Raw genomic sequence first — 15,481 nt, forward strand, 5'->3', positions numbered from 1 at the left:
CCTCCCAGCTCCTTGTGCCCCTGGCAGAGCATGGGAAGCTGCAAAGTCCTTGCCTGGCATAAGCAGCACTGAGCAACAACTAAAAACATCAGTGTGTTATCAGCGTTCTTCTCATCCTAAATCCAAACCACAGCACTGTGCCTGCTACTAGGGAGAAAATGAACTCCATCCCAGCCGAATGCAGGACAGTTTTTTTACAAAGCACAAGGGGAGGCGGCAGAGGGGCTGCTTCTGCGAGCTGCGGGAGCTGTGGCCGCTCCACGCCAGCCGGGCTCACCCGGCCCCCATGCTGCGGAGGCGTTTTGCCACATCCCCCCGCACCTCCCTTTCCCCACTCTGGGAAAGCTGGTGGCTAACGAGCTGGCAGAATTTGCAGCCCACACAGACTATTATTAATTACCCGGGTGCTGAGCACCTTGCTCTGGGGCCACCAGCGCAGCGCCTGCTCCCGGACCTTCAGACTTCAGTCGCTCGAGGCTAAGGGTCAGCTTTTTTAAAATGCCTCCACCGTGCCAAAGGCACTTTGGCTGCAAAATAAACCCAGCTAAATAGTAACTTGCCCATGAAACTGAGTTGCTTCCTGCATTTCCTTGGTGCCAAATGCCTCCTGCCCAGCTGTTCACTCTACCTTTCCCCATGACGTACTGCACAGACAGCAAAAATTCACTATACAGGGTCGAGTCTTTAAGATTTGCGGGATATAAGTAACATGCAGCAGCCGGCTGGCCAGAGCGGGGTCACCGTCTTCAGGAACTCACTGTATTTGACCAGAAAACACAAAAACACGTCAAATCCATCCGACTCCCAGTATACCTGAAGCCGCTGAGTGAAAAAAAACAAAAAACCCCACACCGCCTATTTTAGATCCAATAGCACAGGCGGCACGCGGGACCTGGGCGCTGCTCTACACAGCCCTGCTCTGCAGGTACGCCTCGCCTTCCCCCAAAACGCCAGCCTCCCCTCCCCAAAGGCGCTGGCTCAAGCCCTCGTGCTGCACAGCAATCAAGCCGGCGTCGGCACGGTGAGATTTCACTCGTGCTTGAATGTAGAGGGCTTTAAGGTGTTCACTGCGTGCTGCCTCCTGGCAAGCGGTACTCGGGGAAAAAAAATGAAATTTAAGTTATTTGCCCTCTTCCTCAGAGGCTGCATCCATCACAGCCGGCGCTGAGCACACCGTGGGCACAGGAGCTACGGCCCGGCCACAGCTAAACTACCCACAGTGACAACTTCCAAACTGTCTCTGCTGGAATAATTATTCATTAACTAAAAAATAAGTAATTCTGTGATGTACCTGACTAAGCATACTGGAGAGCAAAGTTCATGTAAGCTTCCAAGCAATCGCTTTGAATGCTAGGAGTAAGAGCTGCTCAGGAAGAACGCTGTTAAATCACTTTATTGCCATCAAATCCCTCTGACCCTTTCCCACAAGCTCCCAGCTACCGGCTCCTGGAAGACCCAATTCTGCCACGTGCTGCCGGTGGGAATGCTATGGCTGCAAAAAGCTTTCCGAAAAACTGGAACTGCTGGAGAAGGTGCCCTGGCTGCCTGAAGGGACCGTGCCACCGGAGTTCTCAATCAGAAATCACTAATTAACCATCCTGAGTATCAGCCCATTCACATCAGCGAAGAAAACGCTAGCGGAGCCTCGTATAAATGGCTGAGGCTGTAAACCAGGGAAAATCTGACCTTGTTTCTAAGAGTAAATCTGAACAGCTCAAGAGATGTTAAAAAAAATCTTCACCGGCTGCCCTGGCTGCAGCAGAGGGTGAGCTGCACCCGCCGTGCTGCACCCTGGGGCACCGAGTCCAGCAATGAGACCGGCTCCGCTCAGTGCATGAGTGACGAGCAGACACCTCCGTGCCCAAGCACAGGGCAGGCTGCCAGGGTTGGGCAGGGCTGCTCACCGCTGCTGGAAAAAGCCGTAAGGGAACTGCAAGATCCTTCAGACGCCTTCGAACCGCAACAGTTCACATCCAGCTTCTCACCTCTGCCAGCCCCAAAAGCTCCTGGTTTCTGCCTTCACTGAAGGCAGCGGCAGGGCTGGGACGGGGGGGCCGAGCAGGGTAACATGGTGTCCTGGTTTCGGCTGGGATGGAGTTCATTTTCTCCCTAGTAGCAGGCACAGTGCTGTGGTTTGGATTTAGGATGAGCAGAATGCTGATCACACGCTGATGGTTTAGTTGTTGCTCAGCGCTGCTTATGCCAGGCAAGGACTTTGCAGCTTCCCATGCTCTGCCAGGGGCACAAGGAGCTGGGAGGGGGCACAGCCAGGAGAGTTGATCCCAACTGCCCCAAGGGCCATTCCATACCATACGGCGTCATGGGCAGTATGGAAACTGGGGGGGTTGGCCGGGGAGCAGCGATCGCTGCTGGGAACTGGCTGGGCATCGGTCGGCAGGTGGTGAGCAATTGCATTGGGCATCACTTGCTTTGTGTATTATTATGACTATTATTATTATATTGTTACTATTAGCATTACTACTTTACTTTATTTCAATTATTCTTATCTCAGCCCAGGAGTGTTTCTCACTCTCACTCCTCCAATTCTCTCCCCATCCCACCGGGGCAGGGGCAGCGATGGCTGCGTGGTGCTGAGCTGCCTGGGGCCGAACCGCGGCACACGGGCGAGGGGCGAGCAGCCCCAGCACGGCCTTGGCGCCGGCTCTGCCCTTCGCAGGGCTCTCACAACGGTGCCTGGGGTACGTGCCGTGCCCTGGCAGTGGCGAGCAGCCCGGTGAGCGTGTCCCCGGGCAGCGGTGCTGGAAGACAGCCTGGCTCAAGGGAATTAACTGGATGCTAACGCCTCGCTCCAGAGAGCAAAATCAGTGCTTGTGCTTGAGCCTCTAATTACGGTCAGATCTCGCCACCGTTATCTGGAATTAAGGCAGAAGCAGGTTAAGTGCCAGATAAAAAAAAAAATCCCAATGTAGCAAAAATACATGTTAACGTTTAAATTAATTTCAAAGCACAGACGGTAGAGAGCAGGATGGGGTGGCGAGAGGAAAGCAGCCCCGCTTTGGGGTCAGGACCTGCTAGATCGGCTCAAGCCCTCGTACGCAAGCGCAGGTGGCACCGAGCCAGTGCAGCGGCCACCCGGTTAGGTGGGAAACAGGGATTTTATGTTGGGACAACTCGAGGAGCTGCAGCAGATGGGGAGCTGATGGGAGGCGGGGGGAGGCGGCTGGGCCAAGGGCGCTGGCACCCTGGGTGCCTGCCGAGGGGCCCGGCTGAGCCCCGCGGAGCGAAAGGAAACCCTGCAGCCTCCTCGTCTCGGCCGCGGGATCACACCCAACCCCACGGAGACCCCACATCTCCACTTGCTCGTCATTGCACGTACAGACTCATTCTTATCACCCTGACGGTCGCCTTTTTCACCTGCGCTGCGGACACGTTCACTTTTCTGCCATCGCCTCCATTTTAAGACCAAGCAGACGACTGAGTTTGGGATCCTCTGTTCCCAGGATTTAGCACGTCCCCGCAGACCAAGTAACGCCGGTGCTGCGCTGGCATCTCCCCGCTCTTCCTTTCAACCAGCAACAGCAACAGGACTTGATGCAACTGCATGAATCAGATAAAACCGCCAGCACTTAATCCCGAGTTTTGCTCCTCAACTGAGTTATTGAACTGAAGACTTTTTTTTTTCACGGAGCTTTCCTGACGGCATGCCCTGGCTTGTCTTTCCTAATACGGGGAAAAATGTTGGGTACAAAAATAATCATCTCAAGTTTAACTGAGCTGCTTCTTTTCAGGGTTTCATCAGCGCCTGTTTTCCTTGTTCTAAAACCAAATTCTCTATTTTTTCCCAAACGTCCATGACAACTTTAAAACAAAACAAGTATCCTTCTGTTCCATCTGGCTTACAGATGGGAACCTGGCACTTGCTTTCCATCGCTGAATGTGCTGTTGCCTCTCTGGCGTGCCCCGGGCGCCGTGGCAAACCCCGCTGCCGCATCCTGTCCAAATCTGGCACAGAAGGCTCCTGTCTGGCATCTGCCAACGCAAGTTGTTTGCTGCTCATTAAGAGGGAATAGAGTTTCTCCCTCCATTTGCTGCCTCCCTCAGAGCAACTGCTAACTCCAAACCACAGATTACGAGTTCATGGCCACCCTGGGATAATTCGGCCTCCTGGCAGCGAGCGCCGCGGCACTGCCTGTGCCGGCGGTGGTTACCAGGCATCCACCACGCAGCCGTGCCAGCCCATGGGTTACAGCCGGGCACGGCTGCACGTGGGCTGCAGCCGGGCTGCCGCTACAGCTCGCCCACGGCCAGGAGCGGGACGAGCTTCCCAAGCACCCCCTGCCTTGATTTGGTGTCCCGAGGGATCCCCGGCGACCGAATGCGACTGCCAGCACAAACGGCAAGAGGCACGCACACGCGGACGTCACGCGTGCCGATGGCTTCGCTTTGGGCACACGAGAGGCGGCTGCTGTCCCCCGTCTGTGTCCTGCCCTGCCCTAGCCTGGAGCCCTTCTCCTCCCCGCATGCTTCAGTGCAGCCGAGCCCATGTCTGCGCGTCCCTGGCACAGACCCCGACCCTGGCACAGACCCTGACCATGTCCCTGCATCCCCAGAGCACAGACCCTGACCCCGGCACGGACCCTGACCGTGCCCCTGCATCCCCCTGGCACAGACCCCGACCCCGGCACAGACCCTGACCCTGGCACAGACCCTGACCCCGGCGCAGACCTTGACCATGCCCCTGCGTCCCCGGGGTGCAGACCCTGACCCCGGCGCAGACCCTGACCCCGGCACAGCCCCTGACCATGTCCCTGCATCCCCAGGGTGCAGACCTTGACCCTGGCGCAGACCCTGACCGTGCCCCTGTGTCCCTGGGGCACAGACCCTGACCAGGGCACAGACCCCGACCCTGGCACAGACCCCGACTGTGCCCCTGCATCCCCAGGGCACAGACGCTGGTGCAGACCCTGACCATGCCCCTGTGTCCCTGGAGCACGGACGCTGACCCCGGCGCAGACCCTGACCCTGGCACAGACCCTGACCATGCCCCTGCATCCCCAGGGCACAGACCCTGGTGCAGACCCTGACCATGACCCTGTGTCCCTGGAGCACGGACCCTGACCCCAGCGCAGACCCTGACCGTGCCCCTGCATCCCTGGGGCACAGACCTTGACCCTATGGCAGACCCTGACCGTGATTCTGCATCCCCTAGGCACAGACCCTGACCCCAGCACAGACCCTGCCCCTGCCCCTGTGTCCCCGGGGCACAGACCCTGACCCTGCGTCTCCGGGGCACAGACCCTGACCCCTGCACAGACGCTGACCATGCCCCTGCATCCCCGGGGCACAGACCCTGGCCACGCACCTCTCGGTCAGGACCTTTCCTGGCTGTGCCCCCGCGCAACATTCTTTGGTGGCAGATGTTGCTGCTGAGTCACGGGGACTCGAGAGCAGGGCCAGACACCCGCTCCCTGCCGCGCCGTGCACCCGGAGCGTGAGCCAGCGGGGCGTCCCCGGGGCGTTCCTCGGCTACCTGGGGCACGCTGCTCGGCCAAACGACTGCGGTGCCTGCCGGCTGCCAAACCCAGACGCTGGCTGGCGTGAGGATGAGCCTGTTACTCCTTTACCCCGCTAACGCAACACAAAAGAGCAGCAGCAACCCTGCAGCTTTAGGGGAATCGCGTTTTCCTTCTCTACCAGAGCTCCGTGCTCCCTGCCAGCGTGGGCAGACAGACAGCGTGTCCCTGCCGCGGCGTCGCAGCATGGCCAGAAAACCCAAAACAAGTGCTTACGGGACCTGTCACCATTGACGTTCCCACACGTCGCCTTGTACAAACGATGCCATTTGCACGGTCTTAAAAAACCGACCCGACAGCTTGGTGGCAACCTGGGGGCCAGGCTCATGCAGGAGCCTGGCGCAGCACGCCGGTGTGCCGAAAACCGCGGGCAGCTCCCACGGCACCTGCCTCGCAGCGACTCACCTAACCCAGCGCTGACGGCCACCGAGACACCGGTGTGGCTGGCAGGGCTGGGTGCTGGGGCCAGCGAGGGCCCCGCGCTGCCCTAGACCGAGCCAGGCTGTTTGTCTGTGTGTCTACCGGCGAGCGTCGATGTCTCCGTCCGCAGCGGGACTGGGGACAAGCGATTCCACGGATGGAAAGTTTACCGGGGCGGGCAGCGTGCTGGCAGAAGGAAACGATCGGGCTTCTATTTTCAGCCTTTACCTCCCCCTCCGCAGAAAAACCTTCCCCAAACAAACCAAGCTGCAGTTTCAATGGAAAACAGGGATGAGAGAACAAGGAGAGGCGGCTCCTCCGGGGGCCGTTCACCCCCCGTTTCCCTCCCTCTCCCCGTTGCATCGCGCCCACCCGCGCCCCTTCCCCACAGGCACTGGGTGCGCTGGTTGCTGCTCCCTCTTCGTGCCCCCCCACGGCAGAAGGACCCCCCCGAGCCCTGGCACTGCCCCTCCCGGGGGGGCACCGTGAAGCGGCGCGGGGGGGGGTGGGGGTGGGAAAGCTCCGCGTCTTCGCACCTCGGTAACGATGGTGGAGCGGTAGACGTCGCGGCTGTACTCCCAGCCGTCCAGGCAGGGCTCCTGCTCCAGCGAGCCCAGCTCCACGTCGGAGCCGGGCCGCAGCCCCAGCGCCGAGAAGTTGGCGAGGGCGGCCAGGCGGTAGCGGCGGCAGCGGCTCGGCGCCGCCCGCCCGCCCCGCAGCTCCAGCGGGATGCTGGCGTTCCGCCACTCGCCGCTCAGGTTGGCCCCGCGGGGCACGGCGCAGCGGTGCTCGGGGGTGCCGGCCAAAAAGACGGCCGACATCCCGTTGAAGCCGTTGGGGACGATGCTGGCGCTGAGGAGGAAGAAGAGGAGGCGCTGGAAGCGGCCCCACTCGCCCAGGAAGGCGGTGGCCGCGTCGTAGTCGCGCATGGCGGGGCTGGCGGTGGCGCGGCTTCTGCGCGGCTTTTGCGCGGCTCTGCGCGCCCCGCGGGGGCTCCGGCCGCTCGCCCCGCCCCGGCCCGGCCCCGGTCCTGCCCCCCGCGGAGGCGGCGCGACCCGGCGGGCACCCGCGGCCCCGCTCCGGGGGGGGGACGGGGACGGGGACGGGGACGGGGACGCTGCCTTGGCCCGGCCCCGCCGCATCCCCGGGGCCGCAGCTCCTCGGCGCCCGCGTTTGCCCCGCAGCCGGCTCCGGAGCTTTGCAAGGAGGCGTTTTCCCCTTTTTTTTTTTTTTTTTTTTTTTTTTGCACCGAGAATATTGCACGTATTTATTTCAGGTCGGTAGGCTGGGGGGGGGGGACCCGCGGCGGGCAGGGCTGTGCCGGTACCGGTAGCTCCGCATCCACGCCCGGCCGTGGGCCGGCTGCTCGTCCCGGGCTGGGCCGGCTGTCCCGGCAGCTGCTGCCGGGGAGGGAGGAATCGGCGCCCGGTGGGATGGCCTGGGAGCAAAGCCACGGCCCCGCCGCCCCGGAGCCCTCCCCGGAGCCCTGAGCCCCCTTCCAGGAGCGCTGAGCCCCCCCCCCGGAGCGCTAAGCCCCCCCCCCCCGGAGCCCTGAGCCCCCTCCCCGGAGCCCTGAGCCCCCCCTCGGAGCCCTGAGCCCCCCCCCGGAACCCTGAGCCGCCCCCCGGAGCCCTGAGCCCCTTCCCCGGAGCCCTGAGCCCCCTCCCCGGAGCCGCTCCCCGGAGCCCTGAGCCCCTCCCCGGAGCCCTGAGCCCCCTCCCCGGAGCCCTGAGCCCCCCCTCGGAGCCCTGAGCCCCCCCCCCCCCTCCCCGGAGCCCTGAGCCCCCTCCCCGGAGCCCTGAGCCCCTCCCCGGAGCCCTGAGCCCCTTCCCCGGAGCCCTGAGCCCCCCCCCCCCCCCCGGAGCCCTGAGCCCCCTCCCCGGAGCCCTGAGCCCCCCCCTCCGGAGCCCTGAGCGGCCCCCCCGGAGCCCTGAGCCCCCTCCCCGGAGCCCTGAGCCCCCCCCCCTCCAGAGCCCTGAGCCCCTTCCCTGGAGCCCTGAGCCCCCCCCCCCCCCCCGCCCCGGAGCCCTGAGCCCCCCCCCCGGAGCCCTGAGCCCCCTCCCCGGAGCCCTGAGCCCAGGTTTCCCCCGCAACGCTGCTGCGCCGCGCATGCACACCCTTGCACAACCCGCGCTGCGGGAGCCGGGCGAAGCCAACAGTCAGGATTAATAGTTAATAGATGGGAAACTGGAACAGTTCTCGGTCAAGCCATGAGCTGGGGGGGCTGCCGAGGGCGGTGGGAGCACGGCCGGGGGGCAGCGGCAGTGGGGTGTCTCCCCCCCCACCTTCAGCACCCCGTGCGAGTCCCTCCCAGCACGCTGGCACGGGGAAAAATAAGCATCCGACGCAGCCTCAGAAATCAAACGTGCTCACAGTCCCTGAAAAATCTGTCATTATCTGTGGTGCAGTATTTTTTTCCCGGTGGCGTTTACGCAGCAAAGGTCAGCAGTGTCTGCTCCGAAGGAGCCTGTAGCAGCTCTGGCCTTGGGAGAGGAGCTTTTTATATTCTGCTTTCCTATCTGTTAACTATTATTGCTTTACACGTGACTCCCGGCTTTGCCCGGAGCAAGGTATGTAGATAGCTGGTAAAGCCATTTCAGAAATCTGAGCGACGCCGTCATCTTCTGAAATAACTCAAGGAGCGCTCAGAAACACGGTGGTGCTTAAAATACGCACAACACCTAACTTGCTCGAGCGATACAGCTCCCTGGAGGCGTACAGCCCGGTGCCCGGTGGGAATGGGATGGTTTGGCCGGGCAGAGCTGAGGATGCCGGTGCCGGCGGCGGGCGAGGGCAGGCCGGGGAAGCAGAGATGATCAGAGAGTTACGTGGGCACACGGGGAGGTGGAGGCAGAGAGCGGGGAGCGATCGCTGCGGCAGTGCCTGGGGAGGAGAAGCAGATGGCAGCATTTATCCGGGCCAGGCAGAGATCCCCTGCTCCTCGGGGTATGGGATGGAGAGCCGATGTCACGCAGTAAATGGGGAAGATTCAGATCCCCCCTGCCTGGAGGGAGGCTGGAGGTGGCATCTCCATGCCAGGCCTGGGCCAAGCACGCAGCCAACGCTGACCCGGGTGATAAGAGCGGAGCGGGAGCCAGGGCGGGGGCCGATTCGGGCAGATCTGGGGCTCGCAGGCAGCAGCAGGCAGCAGCCGTCGGCTCGTCCTGCCCTGCCTTGGGGCTGTGCAAGAACCGCAGTAAAGACAGGCAACGCATGCCTGCTCCTGGGAGGAAAGAAGGAATTGGCAGTGTATTGTCTTAGGCGTTAATGTTAATGCAATCTTAATAATTATTCACTCAACGGTAATTGTTTACAGAGGAATAATTTGCAGCGCTCGTAAATAACTGTGTTTAGACTGCAAGCGGAGCGTATCGAAAGTCAGCGGCAGACACGTATGACATGCTCAGGTTTGTCTGGTTTGCATATGGATCCTTAACGTATTATAAATTCCACGTGTTCAACATGAAAACACCATGGGGTTTTCTCTTATATTGCGAATCTACATAAATTAGTAGTAGTTATAGAAATACCTTGTGTTCCAGCCAGCTCTGCCACAGCACTGCTGGCTACTGCATACAATTATTTTAGCCCAGAGCGATGCCGCTCTCCTGCCAGCCTTGGCCGGGCGCTCCCCAGATTGCAAACCCCACTTAGGAGCCAACGTCAGGGATGCTTCGACCCAAGGCACGGAGATTATGAAAACCCACACGGAATTAGCGGCCGGTAAATGGCTCGGGCAGTCGCAGAGCAAATTCACTGTAGAGGAAGGACCAGTCCTAGTTCTCCCAAATGACCCCTCTGAAAGTAGTCAGTGCGTTTCACTGCAGCCTTCTAAAACACACTTTCAGCTATTAGATGAAGAGCAGCGTGTGGGAAACGAGGCCGGAGAGATGCCTGTAGAGTGAAATCAGGTGCTGAGGAGCCTGCCGAGCAAGGGAGGAGTACCTCCATCGCAGGGGGAGAAGGGGCGAATCTTTGAAAAGCTGAGAAACCACCTCTTGTGCAAATATTTTGTTCTTGTGCAAACAGATTTTCTAACACGGCCTAAACCAGTCGGGTAGGTGCCGGGGGAGGAAGTGGCACCGACGATGCTGCGATGCTGCGGTCACATCACCCTCATCCCGTGTGACACTGCCGCCCGGCACGGCCGTCACCGCAGCTCCTGGTCTGCTCCGGGTTAGGGTGGTTACTGCTCTTTCTCTTCTGCGTGGGCAAGGTCCCTCTCAAGGGATCCTCTGCCTTGGTGGGACTACTGTGTCACCCCCCAGCAGCCATCTGGAGAGCTGGGAATTAAGAAAATGCGCGGTAATGTGGAGTTCTGTAATTCCGTGGTGTCTGCGCAGCACTCGGATCATGTGGAAGCTTGCTTATCGACAGGGAAAAGCAAAATCCGTCTCGTAAGCGCGTTTGCTGAGTCTGCAGCGCAGCCTCCGAAGGGCTCGGGGCCCGGGTGCTGGGGCACGCGTGCCAGCCGGCCAGAGCGTGCTACGGCCAGGCTCTGCCCAAAGCCCTGGGCTTACACCCCTTACACCCTGCTCTCTGCCCTGGAGCGGCTGGAGCCAGTGAGCGTGTCCATCAGGGCCACGTCCCACTGGACCGCCGGCATCTGGGAAAAAAAAATTATCTTTGGCAACTCTTGAAAAGGCGCTTGACTCACTTCAGCCTTGCTGCTCACGCAGCAGTGCGATGCATTTACCCACGGAATGGTGCCGAGGAGCGCACGGCGCAAGGCTGACTTGAAACCAGATTAATTTATGGGACTTTATGAGATTTTAGGAGCAGTCGTGGCCATCGCTTCCCCGTTCCTGGCAGGGGTGTGTAAACTTTTCCCCTCCGAAGCAGAGCTGGGCAGACAAGCACTCATCGTGATTATTTTTCAGGCGATCGTATTTGTGGTAGGAATCCTGTAAGAGCGATGGAGCCAGGGTGCATGCCGGTAGCAGATGCGTGAGGATCGGAATAAAAACCCCCAAACGCCGCTGCTCCAGTGGCGTCAGCTTTCCCAAGACCCCCCACTGCTCACCAAGGGCTTAAATAATTTTACCTGGTGCAATGTGACTGCGTGTCGTGGTTTAGCCCCAGCCAGCAACTAAGCACCACGCAGCGGCTCGCTCACTCCCCCTACCCCGATGGGATGGGGGAGAGAATCGGAGGAGTGAGAGTGAGAAACACTCCTGGGGTGAGATAAGAACAGTTTAATAATTGAAATAAAGTAAAATAGTAATGCTAATAGTAACAGTATAATAATGATAATAATAATAATGATACACGAAGCAAGTGATGCACAATGCAATTGCTCACCACCCGCCGACCGATACCCAGACAGTTCCCGAGCAGCGATCGCTGCTCCCCGGCCAACCCCCCCAGTTTCTATACTGCCCATGACGCCGTATGGTATGGAATGGCCCTTGGGGCAGTTTGGATCAACTATTCTGGCTGTGCCCCCTCCCAGTTTCTTGTGCGCCTGGCAGAGCATGGGAAGCTGAAAAAGTCTTTGATTAGCATAAGCAGTACTCAGCAACAACTAAAATCATCAGTGTGTTATCAACATTCTTCTCCCACTAAATCCAAAACACAGCACTATGCCTGCTGCTAGGAAGAAAATTAACTCTATCCCAGCCGAAACCAGGACACTGCGGTCGGGTAAGATGAGCTCCTCCGGCCCTGCGAGCCATCTGGGCACCAGCGTGCGCTTCCACCGCAGCGCTGCGGCGGATGCATTGAGGCGTCCCGCCGGGAAAAGCAGCACCCATGCCATAGGGCAGCACCACCCCGTCCCGCTCCCCGGCCCCCTCAGCCTTTGGGGCAGGGCACAGCGATGTGGGGCAGGGCTGCATCAGAGCACGGCAAGGCAAGGGCTCTGGCTAGAGAAGAGACGGGCCGTCTGACAGCGCGCAAGAGCCCAAGGGACGGGCTCAAACCCATCGGTGAGGCTTAAAACCGTCTCTCCTGGAGCAGCCTTTGCCGGAGGTTTCTCCGAAGCGCTGTCCCTCGGGTGGATTTGGCTGTTCCCACCCAGGAACCACCCCACAACGCGGGGAAGCCTCCCAGCGCAGGTTCTTCTCCCATCCTGCCGTAAACGGCTGGATATTTCGGTTTCCATCACTAGATGGTGCAGGAGACAGGCGCAGCGCCCGGCTGAGCTGGGCCCCTGCACCCCAGGCACCCCATCTGCCCCTATGCACCCCGTGTACCCCCCCCATGCACCCCCTGCACATCCTATATAGCCCCCTGCACCCCAGGCACCCCATCTGCCCCCATGCACCCCCCCATGCACCCCCTGCACATCCTATATAGCCTCATGTACCCCAGGCACCCCATCTGCCCCCCTGCACCCCGTGTACCCCCCCTGTGCACCCCCTGCACATCCTATATAGCCCCATGTACCCCAGGCACCCCATCTGCCCCATGCACCCCCCCGTGCACCCCCTGCACATCCTATATAGCCTCATGTACCCCAGGCACCCCATCTGCCCCCATGCACCCCGTGTACCCCCCCATGCACCCCCTGCACATCCTATATAGCCCCATTAACCCCAGGCACCCCATCTGCCCCCATGCACCCCCCTGTGCACCCCCTGCACATCCTATATAGCCTCATGTACCCCAGGCACCCCATCTGCCCCCATGCACCCCAGGCACCCCCCCATGCGCCCCCTGCACATCCTACATAGCCCCATGCACCCCATCTGCCCCTGTGCACCCCGTGTACCCCCCCATGCACCCCCTGCACATCCTATATAGCCCCATTAACCCCAGGCACCCCATCTGCCCCCATGCACCCCCCTGTGCACCCCCTGCACATCCTATATAGCCTCATGTACCCCAGGCATCCCATCTGCCCCCATGCACCCCCCCGTGCACCCCCTGCACATCCTATATAGCCTCATGTACCCCAGGCACCCCATCTGCCCCCATGCACCCCGTGTACCCACCCCAGGCACCCCTTGCACATCCTACATAGCCCCATGCATCCCAGGCACCTCATCTGCCCCCATGCACCCCAGGCACCCCCCCATGCACCCCCTGCACATCCTACATAGCCCCATGCACCCCATCTGCCCCTATGCACCCCGTGTACCCCCCCATGCACCCCCTGCACATCCTATATAGCCCCATGTACCCCAGGCACCCCATCTGCCCCCATGCACCCCCCCGTGCACCCCCTGCACATCCTATATAGCCTCATGTACCCCAGGCACCCCATCTGCCCCCATGCACCCCGTGTACCCACCCCAGGCACCCCTTGCACATCCTACATAGCCCCATGCATCCCAGGCACCTCATCTGCCCCCATGCACCCCAGGCACCCCCCCATGCACCCCCTGCACATCCTACATAGCCCCATGCACCCCAGGCACCCCATCTGCCCCCATGCACCCCCCCATGCGCCCCCTGCACATCCTATATAGCCCCATGCACCCCAGGCACCCCATCTGCCCCTATGCATCCCCCCATGCACCCCCTGCACATCCTATATAGCCCCATGCACCCCAGGCACCCCATCTGCCCCCATGCACCCCCCCATGCACCCCCTGCACATCCTATATAGCCCCATGTACCCCAGGCACCCCATCTGCCCCCATGCACCCCGTGTACCCACCCCAGGCACCCCTTGCACATCCTACATAGCCCCATGCATCCCAGGCACCTCATCTGCCCCCATGCACCCCAGGCACCCCCCCATGCACCCCCTGCACATCCTACATAGCCCCATGCACCCCAGGCACCCCATCTGCCCCCATTTCCCCCCCCCGATGCACCCCCTGCACATCCTATATAGCCCCATGCACCCCATCTGCCCCTATGCATCCCCCCATGCACCCCCTGCACATCCTATATAGCCCCAAGCACCCCAGGCACCCCCATTTACCACCCCCTACCCCATGCAGAGCATCTGCTGCGATGGGAGCATGCGCCGGTGCCCTGCTAGCTCGCGGGGCCAAAGGAGCGCGCCTAACCTGACCGGTAAAATTACACCAGGTAAAATTACACCAGTGTCCTGGTTTCAGCTGGGATGGAGTTCATTTTCTTCCCAGTAGCAGGCACAGTGCTGTGGTTTGGATTTAGGATGAGCAGAATGCTGATCACACGCTGATGGTTTAGTTGTTGCTCAGTGCTGCTTATGCCAGGCAAGGACTTTGCAGCTCCCCCTGCTCTGCCAGGGGCACAAGGAGCTGGGAGGGGGCACAGCCAGGAGAGTTGATCCCAACTGCCCCAAGGGCCATTCCATACCATACGGCGTCATGGGCAGTATGGAAACTGGGGGGGTTGGCCGGGGAGCAGCGATCGCTGCTGGGAACTGGCTGGGCATCGGTCGGCGGGTGGTGAGCAATTGCATTGGGCAGCACTTGCTTTGTATGTTATTATTACTATTATCATTATTATACTGTTACTATTATCATTACTATTTTACTTTATTTCAATTATTAAACTGTTCTTATCTCAGCCCAGGAGTGTTTCTCACTCTCACTCCTCCGATTCTCTCCCCCATCCCATCGGGGCAGGGGGAGTGAGCGAGCGGCTGCGTGGGGCTGAGCTGCTGCCTGGGGCTAAACCACGACAACCAGGTAAAATTACACCAGGTAAAATTACTAAAATCCTTGGTGAGTGGTGGAGGGGCTTGGGAAAGCTGACGCCGCTGGAGCAGCGGCATTTTGGGGGTTTTATCCTAATCCATGCGTTCCTCTGCGCATCGTGCACCGGAGGCACTCCTTGGCATCCCCTGCACCCCCGGGACCCGCTGCCTGGGGAGCGGGGATCCCCCGTCCCGAGGACAGATGAGGCACCTCCCGGGAGGGACGCAGTGGCCGGTGCTGCCTGGGGACAGGAGCAGGGACGGGGTGGCCTCCTGAGGTCCCCTCCAGCGGCTTTTCCGAGGACGGTGCTCAGCATCCCATAGGGCCAGCAGCTTGCATCTCCTCTACGTCAATCAGCTCAGGGAAGGACAGACGCTCGCCCCTGGCCTCCTGGCACCCCTCGGGTTTGCGAGTGAAGACCTACGGTGTTTCTTCTTCAAAAAAAAGTAGCCGTTTTCATTAATAAAGCTAAAAGTCTGAAGCGTGCTTGAGCAGCGGCTTCGCACAGCGGGAGAGCGACCCTGTGCCCCTCAGCTGCCCAAAGCAGCAGCGCTGGCCGCAGCCCAGGCCCTCCCCACCAGCTCTCCCTGCACGGAAGAACTGCTTCGCGTGTAAAAAATTCAAAATATTTAAATGTCCCCGTGTGAGAAGGTGCTCCCGGGTTGGGGGAGCTCTGGGGGTGTCTCCCAACAGCCCGTGCTTTCCCAGGGAGAAAGAGAGAGGCAAAATAACTTGCAGGTAAGTGCCCTTCCAGTCAGGAGCACTTTTGCCTGTTTTATTATACGTGCGGGGAAGATTTTTTTTTTTCCCCCTGAAGTAATTAAAATAGCCTCTTTCACACATGAGAAAGGGAGGAGAGGGAACTTTTCCAAAGGGCCTCTTTCTCTCTACCTCCCCTCCCATGGCACAAGGCCTTTTACCCGAATACAAATGGACCAGCTGAGATTT

At 60.2% G+C, this 15,481-nt stretch overlaps 1 protein-coding gene across 2 annotated transcripts in view; it reads right to left on the bottom strand.

Moving 5' to 3' along the window:
• LOC104029095 (solute carrier family 22 member 4) overlaps positions 1-6,883 on the bottom strand; it is a 29,496-nt gene extending 22,613 nt beyond the window's left edge. For both annotated transcript variants that reach the window (XM_075714870.1, XM_075714869.1), the window contains exon 1: positions 6,491-6,883. In XM_075714870.1, coding sequence (XP_075570985.1) covers positions 6,491-6,883 — 393 coding nt within the window. The remainder of the gene's footprint in view (positions 1-6,490) is intronic.
• Between the last annotated feature and the right edge of the window lie 8,598 nt (positions 6,884-15,481).

This window comes from Pelecanus crispus, chromosome 8 (assembly GCF_030463565.1).
Source record: "Pelecanus crispus isolate bPelCri1 chromosome 8, bPelCri1.pri, whole genome shotgun sequence".
Classification (NCBI taxonomy): domain Eukaryota; kingdom Metazoa; phylum Chordata; class Aves; order Pelecaniformes; family Pelecanidae; genus Pelecanus; species Pelecanus crispus.